General features: G+C 38.5%; 1 protein-coding gene across 2 annotated transcripts in view; it reads right to left on the minus strand.

Moving 5' to 3' along the window:
• NELL1 (neural EGFL like 1) overlaps positions 1 to 12,038 on the minus strand; it is a 934,274-nt gene that overhangs the window by 689,170 nt on the left and 233,066 nt on the right. For both annotated transcript variants that reach the window (XM_032166405.2, XM_032166404.2), the window contains exon 5: positions 9,909 to 10,005. In XM_032166405.2, the coding sequence (XP_032022296.1) occupies positions 9,909 to 10,005 (97 nt within the window). The remainder of the gene's footprint in view (positions 1 to 9,908; positions 10,006 to 12,038) is intronic.

Here is a 12,038-nt window from a genome sequence, read left to right on the forward strand (position 1 = left end):
CTCACGCCTGTAATCCCAGCACTTTGGGAGGCCGAGGCAGGTGGATCACGAGGTCAGGAGTTCAAGACCAGCTTGGCCAAGGCGATGAAACCCCGTCTCTACTAAAAAATACCAAAAAATTAGCCGGGCGTGGTGGCACACACCTGTAATCCCAGCTACTCTGGAGGCTGAGGCAGAGAACTGCTTAAACCTGGAGAGGGGGAGGTTGCAGTGAGCCGAGATCGTGCCACTGCACTCCAGCCTGGGCGACAGAGCGAGACTCCGTCTCAAAAAAAAAAAAAAAAAAAAAAGGCAAATATCACATGTTCTCACACGTGGGAGCTAAAAAATTTGAATATGCAGCTAGCGAGTGGAAAGAAAGAGATTGGAACGACAGATAACAGAGACTGGGAAGGGTGAATGGGGTACACGGAGAAAGAATGAAGAGAAGCTGGTTAAAGGGTACGTATATACACACAGTAAGATAGAAGGAATGTCAATGTTTGATAGCAGAGTAGGTTGACTATACTTAACAAAAAAGTATTATACTTAGGCAATGGACACCCTAAATACCTTGACTTTATCACTATATGTTATATACATATAACAACATTTACATGTACCCCACAAATTGATGCAAATCTTAAAAATTCTGTGCATGCCTTTTAACGTATACAAATGCATATCTGTATTAGACATCAGGTACCTAGAGTATTCTTTCTTGGTCATAGGACATACATATGTCCATTTTATTAACTATAGTAACAAACAGCTTTCCTTAGTACTTAAATCAATTTCATTCCCACCAGCAGTGAATGAAGGCTCCAATTGTTCCACATCCTTGCAAATACATGGTATGGTCTGTGTTTTTAATTTGACCCATTCTGATGGATATTCAGTAGCATCTCAGTTTGGCTTTACTTTCCCTAATGACTAATCATATTGATACCATCCCCTATGTTTACTGGCCTTTTGGACATTCCCTTTTGTGAAGTGCCTGGTAGCATTTTTCTCAAATGTTTTTATTGGACAGACTTTTTGTTATTGATGTAAAGGGATCCTTTATATAGCTTGGATAAAAGGCCTTTGTGGGACACAACTACTTTGAATAGCTCCTCCTATTCCTTGATATGCCTTTTTACTCTCTTAGTCATCTATGATGAGAAAAGTTCCAAATTTTAATTTATTCCAATGGATCAGTCTTTTCCTTTATAGCTATTATTTCTTATGTCTTATTTAAAAAGTATTTTTCCTACATCAAGGTCATAAAGTATTCTCCTATGTTATGTTTTATAAGCTTTGTCAGTTTAACTTTTAGATTTTGATCTATAGGCCACTTGGAATTGATTTTGCATTATCAGTTGTGTGAAACAGGGTCAAGATTAGTGCTTTCCCCATGGGGATATTCAGTTGACCCCAGCACACTGTAGTGAGTAGGCCATCCATCCCTGCTATCCTGCCAGGCTACAACATACAGTTTGAGATGTTATTCAGTACATACATCTTTAAAATAGCTTATTATTATGTGGTGACCTTTTTGGCCTTGCAGTTTGATACCAGCAGTTTCTCCAGCATTCTCATGTTTAGTTTGGCCTATTTTTCTTTTCTTTTTTTTTTTTAACTACCTCACTATCAACATTTATGAGTCCGTATTTTTTATTGTTTCACTGTAAGCAATATACAATAGGCTTTGGGTTTTATGAATTCAATATAATACTCTTATTTTTCATTCTAACTGTAAATCACTTAAATTGGTAATAACAATTGTGAAGTGGAATTATATCTGGTATCTTATATTAAATATTTCTCTTCTTACCTTATTTTGGGTTGACAAGGCTTAAAAAAATCCCCTTTTCTCTCATACTTAAATCTCAGAGTTTGGGAGTTAAACATGATTTCTATTATTTTGATATTGTTTTAATTCTAACATGCAGACTTAAAGTCTAATCAGTTTCTCCATTCTTTTTCTGACCACTTAGAACACTTTAAATCACTTTAAATCAGGCCTTAGAACACTTTAAATCAGATCACCTTTACTATCATTTTATTGCTGTCAATATTTTTTTAATTTTAATTGATTTTTTTTTTATTTATTCTAAAAAAAAAAAACCACGGGATACATGTGCAGATTGTGCAGGTTTGTGACATAGGACATGTGCCATGGTGGTTTGCTGCACCTATTGATCTATCCTCTAAATTCCCTCCCCTCACCCTTCACCCCCCCAACAGGCCCTGGGGTGTGTTGTTCCTCTCTCTGTATCCATGTGTTCTTAATGTTAAACTCCCACTTATGAGTAAGAACATGCAGTGTTGTTTGGTTTTCTGTTCCTGTGTTAGTTTGCTGAGGACGATGGCTTCCAGCTTCACCCATGTCTCTGCAAAGGACATGACCTCATTCCTTTTTATGGCTGCGTAGTATGCCATGGTGTATATGTACCACATTTTCTTTAGTCTAACATTGATGAGCATTTGGGTTGGTTCCATGTCTTTGCTATTGTGAATAGTGCTGCAATAAACATACATGTGCATGTGTCTATTTTTTTTTTTTTTTGAAACAGAGTCTCGCTCTGTCACCCAGGCTGGAGTACAATGGTACAATCTCAGCTCACTGCAATCTCCACCTCATGGGTTCAAGTGATTCTCCTGCCTCAGTCTCCTAAGTAGCTGAGATTACTGGCGCGTGCTGCCACACCTGGCTAAGTTTTGTATTTTTAGTAGAGACGGGCTTTCACCATGTTGGTCAGGCTGGTCTCGAACTCCCGACCTCGTGATTCACCCACCTGGGCCTCCCAAAGTGCTGGGATTACAGGTGTGAGCCACCGTGCCTGGCCTGAGCCACTGCGCTCAGCCACATGTGTCTTCACAGTAGAATGATTTATATTCCTTTGTGTATACACTCAGTAATGGGACTGCTGGGTCAAATGGTATTTCTGGTCACAGATCCTTAAGGAATCACCATACTGTCCTCCACAATGGTTGAACTAATTTGCATTCCCACCGACGTGTAAAAGCATTCCTATTTCTCCACAGCCTCACATAGGATCTATTGTTTCTTGCCTTTTCAATAATCACCATTCTGACTTGTATGAGATGGTATCTCATTGTGGTTTTGGTTTGCATTTCTCTGATAATCAGTTCTGGTGCATTGTCTCTTTGTTCTCATTGGTCTCAAAGAACTTCTTGATTTCTGCCTTAATTTCATTATTTACTCAGGAGTCATTCAGGAGCACATTGTTCAGATTTCATGAAATTGTACGGGTTTGAGCGAGTTTCTTAATCCTGAGTTCTAATTTGATTGCACCGTGGTCTGAGAGACTGTTTGTTATGATTTCAGTTCTTTTGCATTTGCTGAGGAGTGTTTTATGTCCAATTATGTGGTTGATTTTAGAATAAGTGCCACGTGGCACTGAGAAGAATGTATATTCTGTTGATTTGGGTGAAGAGTTCTGTAGATATCTACTAGGTCCACTTGATGCAAAGCGGAGTTCAAGTCCTGAATATCCTTGTTAATTTTCTGTCATGTTGATCTGTCTAATATTGACAGTGGGGTGTTAAAGTCTCTCACTATTATTATGTGGGAATCTAAGTCTCTTTGTAGGTCTCTAAGAACTTGCTTTATGAATCTGGGTGCTCCTGTATTGGGTGCATATATATATTTAGGATAGTTAGCTCTTCTTGTTGAATTTATCCCTTTACCATTATGTAATGCCCTTCTTTGTCTTTTTTTATCTTTGTTGGTTTAAAGTCTGTTTTGTCAGAGACTAGGATTCCAACCTCTGCCTTTTTTTGCCTTCCATTTGCTTGGTAAATTTTCCTCCATCCCTTTATTTTGAGCCTGTGTGTGTCTTTGTATGTAAGATGGATCTCCTGAATACAGCATACCAATTGGTCTTGACTCCTTATCCAATTTGCCAGTCTGTGTCTTTTAATTGGGGCACTTAGCTCATTTACATTTAAGGTTAGTATTGTTATGTGTGAATTTGATCCTGTCATCATGATGTTATTTAGTTATTTTACACACTAGTTGATGCAGTTTCTTTGTAGTGTCATTGGTCTTTATATTTTGGTGTGTTTTTGCAGTGGCTGGTACCAGTTTTTCCTTTCCATATTTAGTGTTGCTTTCAGCAGCTCTTGCAGGGCAGGCCTGGTGGTAACAAAATCCCTCAGCATTTGCTTGTCTGGAAAGAATTTTATTTCTCCTTCGCTTATGAAGCTTACTTTGGCTGGATGTGAAATTCTGGGTTGAAAATTCTTTTCTTTAAGAATGTTGAATATTGGCCCCCAATCTCTTCTGGCTTACAGAGTTTCTGCTAAGAGGTCCACTGTTAGTCTGATGGGCTTCCCTTTGTAGGTGACTTGGTCTTTCTCTCTGACTGCCCTTAACAGTTTTTTCCTGCATTTCAACCTTCATGAAGCTGATGATTATGTGTCTTGGGGTTGATATTCTCGTAGAGTATCTTAATGGTGTTCTTTGTATTTCCTGAATTTGCATGTTGGCCTGTCTTGCTAGGTTGGGGAGGTTCTCCTGGATAATATCCCGAAGTGTGTTTTCCAGCTCGTTTCCATTCTCCCTGTCTCCTTCTGGTACTCCAGTCAATGGTAGGTTCGGTCTTTTTATGAAGTCCCATATTTCTTGGAGGCTTTGTTCATTCCTTTTCATTCTTTTTTCTTTATTCTTTTTTGCATGTCTTTTTTCAGTAAGGTGGTCTTCAAACTCTAATGTCCTTTTTTCTGCTTGGTCAATTCAGCTATTGATACTTGCATATGCTTCACAAAGCTTGTGCCATGTTTTTCAGTTCCATCAGGTTGTTCATATTCCTCTCTAAGCTGGTTATTCTAGTTAGCAATTCCTTTAACCTTTCATCAAGGTTCTTAGCTTCCTTGCATTGGGTTAGAACATGCTCCTTTAACTCAGAGGAGTTTGTTATTACCCACCTTCTGAAGCCTGCTTCTGTCAATTTGTCCATCTGATTCTCCATCCAGTTATGTGCCCTTGATGGAGAGACACTGAAATCATTTGGAGAAGAGGCACTCTGGTCTTTTGGGTTTTCAGAATTTTTTCATTGATTCTTTCTCATCTTCGTGAGTTTGTCTAGTTTCAGTCTTTGAGGCTGCTGACCTTTGGATGGGGTTTTTGTGGGGGTCTTTTGTTGTCGTTGACGATGCTGTTGCTGTCACTTTCTGCTTGTTTTTATTTCAATAGTCAGGTCCCTCTTCTGTAGGGCTGCTGCAGTTTGCTAGGGATTCACTTCAGGCCCTATTCACCTGATTCACTCCCATGCCTGGAGATGTCACTTAAGGAGGCTGGAGAACAGCAAAGATGGATTCCTGCTCCTTCTGGGACCTCTGACCTCGAAAGACACCAAACTGATGCCAGTAGGATCGCTCCTAGATAGGGTGTCTGACAACCCCTGTTGAAGGGTCTCACTCAGTTGGGTGGCACAGGGACCAGGACCTGTTTAATGAGGCATTTTGTCCATTGGTGGAGCGGGTGTGCTTTGCTGGGGGGAAACCTACTCATCTAGGCTGCTCGGATTCTTCAGAATTACCAAGAGAAGAGGCTAAGTCTGCTGGTCCACACAGACTGTGGCCACCTCTCCCCCTAGGGGCTTGGGCCCAGGGAAATCCGAATTCTGTCCGTGAGTCTCTGGCTGGAGTTACTGGAAATCTGCCTCCCTTGGCTGCAGGGAGGGGGCTCCCCTTTCCCGTGTGGCTCTCAGATGGGCCATCGCACCGCACCGTTCTTCCTTCTTTCCATGAGTCACGCCAGCCTTCTAGTCAATTTTGATGAGAGAACCTGGATATCTTGGTTGATGGTGAAGGATTCCACTGTCAATATTTTTAATTTTATTTTTCTAAAATTAAGTATTACTATTATATTTCAATCAAACAAGGATAATGGTAATCATTCAGAATAATAATCACTGAGATTTGTGCATACTGTCAACATGCATTTGCTCTCCAATTCTTGCACTGTATGTCTTCCTTCCAGGAAATTTTTTTAAATGAAGATCTATTGGTTATAAACTCAGAGTTTTATTTCTCTACTAAAGTCTTTGTCACACACATTCTCAAATGACAATTAAGCTTGGTATATGCTACTATATTTGAGAGTTATTTTCTCTCAAAACTTGGAAAACACTTCTACTGTCTTTTGACTTCTGCTTTTACTGTTTAAAAGCCAGCTGTTCAATTTGTTATCCTTTTGTAAAAAATTTGTGTTTTGTCACTGGCTATTTTTAAGATCTTCTCTATGTCTTTGGAGTTCTGCTATTCTGCCAATATACCTAAGTATGACTGTCTATTTATCTTGATTTGTATAATAGGTTGTTGATGTGGCCAAAAAAAAATTCTTCCCTCCTTGCGTCCATATCTTTGCAATGTGATATCATGGAGCAGCCCTGCGAGAGATGAAGTCTATTTATTTACATTTTGACTCTGGATTTGGCCATATGACTTGCTTTGGGCAATAAAACATTAGCAAATGTGATCAAGCAAACAAAGCCTTGAAAATATTAGTACTCTAGGGATTGCACTCTTCCTATACTTGGAATCCCAGGGCTGACATGTAAATAAGCTGAGCTAGGCCATTGGAGATGAGAGACCATGTGGAGGGCAACTGAGGAACAAGAGTCAACAGCCAGCCAACCCCCAGAGAGGTGAAGAGGCTCTCAGATCATCCTGCCATCTGCTAGCATGCCAATTAACCACAGACATGGGAGAGAGCCTAGCAAGTATCAGCTTAGCCAGGTCAAAGCAGAAAAAAATTGGTTTTTGAGCTAAATAAAATGGCTGTTAGGATGCCTCTATGTTTTCTAAGTGGCTTCTTAGATAGCAATCAACAACATATACTTTTATTTCATTGTTCTTTCAGTAATGAGAATTAATGTCTCTTATCAAGTTTAGAAAATTCTTACCCGTTATACTTGTAATAGTGCCCATAACCTTTATCTCTGTTTATTATCTGGAATTTTCAAATATATATGCATATATATATTCTTTATTATCTTCCTTAATTTTTAAATATATGTATATTATAATAATATACATATCTTAGAAGCTATCTATCTAAGCTATCTAAGAAGCCACTTAGAAAACACAGAGGCATCAGAACAGCCATTTTATACAGATATGCATACATATACACACATATTAAACAGATATGTAAACTTTTTTTAAATACATGTATCTTTTCTATATTGTAACCTCTTTCCTATTTTCTTCTCTTTATCTCTGAAGCACTACAATTAGTTTAATTACTTTAACAATATTTTCCATTTCACAAATGCTCTTCCTACCTGTGTCTAATCTGTTTAGCAGGTTCACTGAGGTTCTTTTTTTTTTTTTTAACTTCAACAACTATATCTTTCATTTTTGGAAGTGCTTTTTAGTTCAGCTATCTCTGGGCCTATTTATTATCTCTAGTCATCATACATTCTTTATTATTTTGATTCTTCGAACATTTTAAACAGAAGTTTTTTTAAAAAAATTTAAAAAACATTATTTATCTGCTAATTTCATTTTCTGTAGCCCTGTGAGGACTAACTGAGCATTTTTTTGTTTCTTTCCACTGTCATTCATGGTGGCTTTAGAGCTCCTATTTTATGGACTTAATCTGTGGGCATCCTTTGAGGTCTACATCAAAATTGACTTTCTCCAAAGATAATTTGTATTTTCTTCATCAGGACTCCCAAGGTACCTAATCCAGGGCAACTTTAATATACTTTATTGAGTTTCATGGGTAAAGTAAATCTGGGTGTCAAGTCTGCAACCCTTCAAGTGCTGTGGTTTACTAGTTCTCTGGGAAGTATTATTTTTTCTCATCTGGAGATGAGATGAAGACAGGATAGTTTCTGGATTGCCTCCCTCTGCTAGATAGTGGACTGGCTTTACTTTAAAAATTTCCATTCCAACACTCAGTCACGCATGGGATCTAAGTAATTCCTCCCATCCTATACAAACGGTTGAAATTCAAGGCTCTAACTGAAATTTTCATAGATTGCTGGTAGGAATGCAAAAACTGGCACAGCTACTTTGAAAAATGGTTTAGCAGTTGCCTGTGAATTTAAACATACACTTAATATACAACCCAGTAATTCCATACCTACACACTTACCTAAGTGAAATCAAAACCACTGTTCACACAAAAACCTGTATGCAAATGTTTATAGTGGTTCTATTCATAATTGTTCCAAACTGGAAATAACCCAGATGTCCATCAACTGAAGAATGGATAAACAAAGTATGATACATTCATACAACAGAACTGGAATACTACTCGGCAATAGAAAACAATGAAACACTGAAACACACAACAACCTGGTGAATCTCAACATACAAACTTATGTAAATACACACACACACACACACACACACACATAAATGATTCCATTTATATAACATTCTGGTAAAGACAAAACTACAGGGTCAGAAAAAAGACCAGTGGTTGCTAAAGGCTTCTGGTGAGGAGAAGGGTTTAATACAAAGGGGGATGGAAATTTTTGGAGATAAAGAAATGGTTCTTTATCTCAATTATAATGATGATTATAATATAGTGTAGATTTTCCAAAACTTGTAACACTGTACATTAAATGGAATGAATTTTCCTGCATGTAAATTACCTCTTACTTTTTTTGTATTTTTTTATTATATTTTAAGTTCTAGGGTACATGTGCACAACGTGCAGGTTTATTACCTTGGTATGTGCCATATTGGTTTGCTGCACCCATCAACCCATCATTTACATTAGTTATTTCTCCTAATGCTATCTCTCCCCCAGCCCCTGTGTATGATGTTCCCCACCCTGTGTCCATGTGTTCTCATTGTTCAACTCCCACCTGTGAGTGAGAACATGTGGAATTACACCTTAATTTTTTAAAAATAAAAAGGAAGGAATCTAAGGCTCTAAGTTCCTGGTACTGATACCCCTCTGGCCTTCTCTCCCCTCCATATATTTGGTCCCCAAGGAATTCTTTTCATACAATTACAACACTGAATTTTAAAATATTTTTGTGGTATTTTATCAAGCATTATAGGCATTTTGAAGCAGAAGGATTTTTAGAATATCTAGTCTGCCATATTGCCAGAAGCAAAAGTGTGTCATTCTTTCAAAGAACAAGATTGTCTTAAAATTTCATGGTATTTTTAAGTTTTTTAATTCATTTTATCACTGTATCCTTATGTTTCCGTGAAGTATAATAATGTGGTTTTTTTTTTTAAATTTTGGATGTAGGGGGTACACATGCAGGTTTATTACATGGGTATACTGCATGATGCTGAGGTTTAGGGTATGGATGGTCCAGTCACTCAGGTAGTGAGAATGGTACCAAATAGTTTTTCAGCCCATGGCTCCCTCTCTCCCTCCCACCTCTAGTAGTCCACAGTGTTTACTGCTCCCATCTTTGTGTCCATGAGTATTCAATGTTTAGCTCCCACTTATAAGTGAGAATATGCAGTATTTGGTTTTCTGTTCCCAGTAATGCAATTAAACCAAAGCTCAAGGAAGCAGAGATGTATTTTTCATATCTAGATATCTACTCTAAACTGAATTAACATATAATCTGAGAAGGGAAACCAGTTTGAAGATTATCCTAAATCCTTCACAATTGGGAGGTCAACATTTTGAGGATCATTTGCATTCTGGATCATCCATCCCTCGTAGCAGAGTGAACTGGATAACCTTGGGCAAGTCACTTAACTCTCTACCTGGTTTCAAAGCACCTACTTCACAAATTACTGTGACAAGTAAACCAGTTTATTCATGTCAAGCACATAGAAAAGCATGTGTCACAAAGTAAGCGTTCAATAAACATTAGCAGTTATTATGCCATGCCCTTCCCACTAATGTAATTATAAACACATCTCCAATAACACAGAAAATTAAGCATTGCCTATATATATACTTCAATAAAAAGAATGTTAGTGCTTACTTTGAATAAGCCATGCTTTTGGTTGCGCTGGCCAAGCCATAAATTGATTCCTGGGGGAAGGTTGGTATCTGGAGGGTCTATCACACGCTCATAAATCCTGTAAAGGCAAAGAACACAGTTACTAATAGAGAGGCTCAAAGCAGAACCAAAAGGTACATATGCTGTTTGAAGTATGTATGCCATTAGCTGCTGTATGAAGAGAAGCCAATATGTGGCACACTTTAAGTGACAGATAACATGAATGTAGAGATCTAACACTTGGACACATCATCTGGGCCCCTCCTGCTTTTGTCTCCCTTTTGGCAGGGGAGGGAGGAAGAAGGTGACATTTTTGAGTGTCCACTCTGAGCAATGAACTGCCCACAAACTGTGGGGAAAGTGGTTTGATACGCATGTTATAGGTGCGAAAGCTCAGATTTAGGAATCATAAATGTGTCAACCAAGTGAAGACAGCAGTGAGTAGTAGAGTTGGGTTAAGAACTCTTATCTGCCTGGCTCTAAAGCCACCGTACTTTCCTTTGCACCCTGCTATTCTCCGACTTTGGTTTCTTTAGCTCCTACTCATTTCTGCGGTAACCTGAGAGAACCCTTTAAACAAGTAGATTGCAGCTGCCTAGACGATCATGTTTTTAGTCCACAGAACTACGCAGCTTAAGTCATTGTCCAACCAACAAATATTTATTGAACACTTTTTATGCTCTAAGCTCCACACTGAGCAACAGAAAATAGAGCAAGAAACCAAACACACAAGGTCCCACTCTCACGGACGAAAAGTAAGATAAAAATTCTATATATGAAGAAAATCCTCATCTGATCCATACAGGCACATAACTAATACAGAAGAGGTCAGGACCCTATCTAGGATCTTTGAAGTTTCTAACGAAGCCTACTGAACAATTAATGTCTCAGTTATTCCACCCTACCAAGGTCCGGTTAGTTGGTCACAAATCTTTTTATTCGTGCCCTCTTTAGAAATAGTCCCTGCAACTACCCGCTGATCACGAGCTTCCACCTCATCCCGGGCAAGTACCTCTCAGCACCGGATGCTCAGAAGATTCTGGGTGGGGTGAAACACAGCGATCTGTAAATGAGAACTATGTCCATTTCTTGCTTTCCTGAGTCCTTGCTGAGGACTGACCAACTGCTGCGGAATCATTCCTAGGTGTGTCCAGAGGTATGGACAGCTCATCAGTCCTCCCTGCTGTGATGGAGCTGACTGCCTCCTGCCAGAGGGTGATGTATTCCTCCGGTGGTTCTCACAAGGAAAGTGCAGAAGAACTGAAAGACTGTCCACTTGTGTCAAGGAAAGTGAGTGATTGTGAGGCTGCTGCAGTGGGGAGCTGTCACGCTGCAGTCTTATATCTTAGCTGCACAGTCCATTACTCTACTATTCCCCACTGGAAAACTGCTGTTTCCTAATACATACAAGGTTTTCAGCTGGCAAAGCTCCAAGCACATCAGGTCTTTCTCTACTAATTATCTTTCCATTGTAAGTGGACGCTCAAAACATAATCAGGAAAAAATAAGTTTTCCTAAAAAAAAGACAGAATGTGTTTTCTTCACAGGCATCTAACCTTTGTTGTATCTTAGAATGATTTTAGATGAAATTATTTGTCAAAACTGCCTTAACACAGGAGCATGATACACACTTCCTTTAAAATTTTTTCTCCTAATATTAGTGGAAAAACTAGAAACAAGGCAAATTTACAACATAAGAGATATGTATAAGTTATAGATCAGCTTGACAGAATTTACTACAGTCACTAAGTGTGATAAATATTGCAAGTTATGAAACAAGGGAAAGTATATACAAAATATTTTTCACAGGAAAAAAGGGAATGCAAAATTATTTATGCCCTATAATGAGGCACAAATGATGTTCAATGTTGGTAAATACCAGAAGAGGCCAGAGCGAAATGGAAATCACTGTATTTGGGTGATGAGGCAGAAGCATGATTTCTATAAGTCTATTTTACTAATAAATTGAAAATGTTGAACCATTTACCTTAACCTCAATTTTAAAAACTTTGCCTCTGTCACAGTTAGACGAGCTTTCGATTCAAAAGTTTTTTATGTATTCAATATGCTAGAAGATAAGCTCCAATGAGCAGAGTAGGCCCTTAATCAATA

Source organism: Hylobates moloch, unplaced genomic scaffold (assembly GCF_009828535.3).
Source record: "Hylobates moloch isolate HMO894 unplaced genomic scaffold, HMol_V3 SCAFFOLD_11, whole genome shotgun sequence".
NCBI lineage: Eukaryota > Metazoa > Chordata > Mammalia > Primates > Hylobatidae > Hylobates > Hylobates moloch.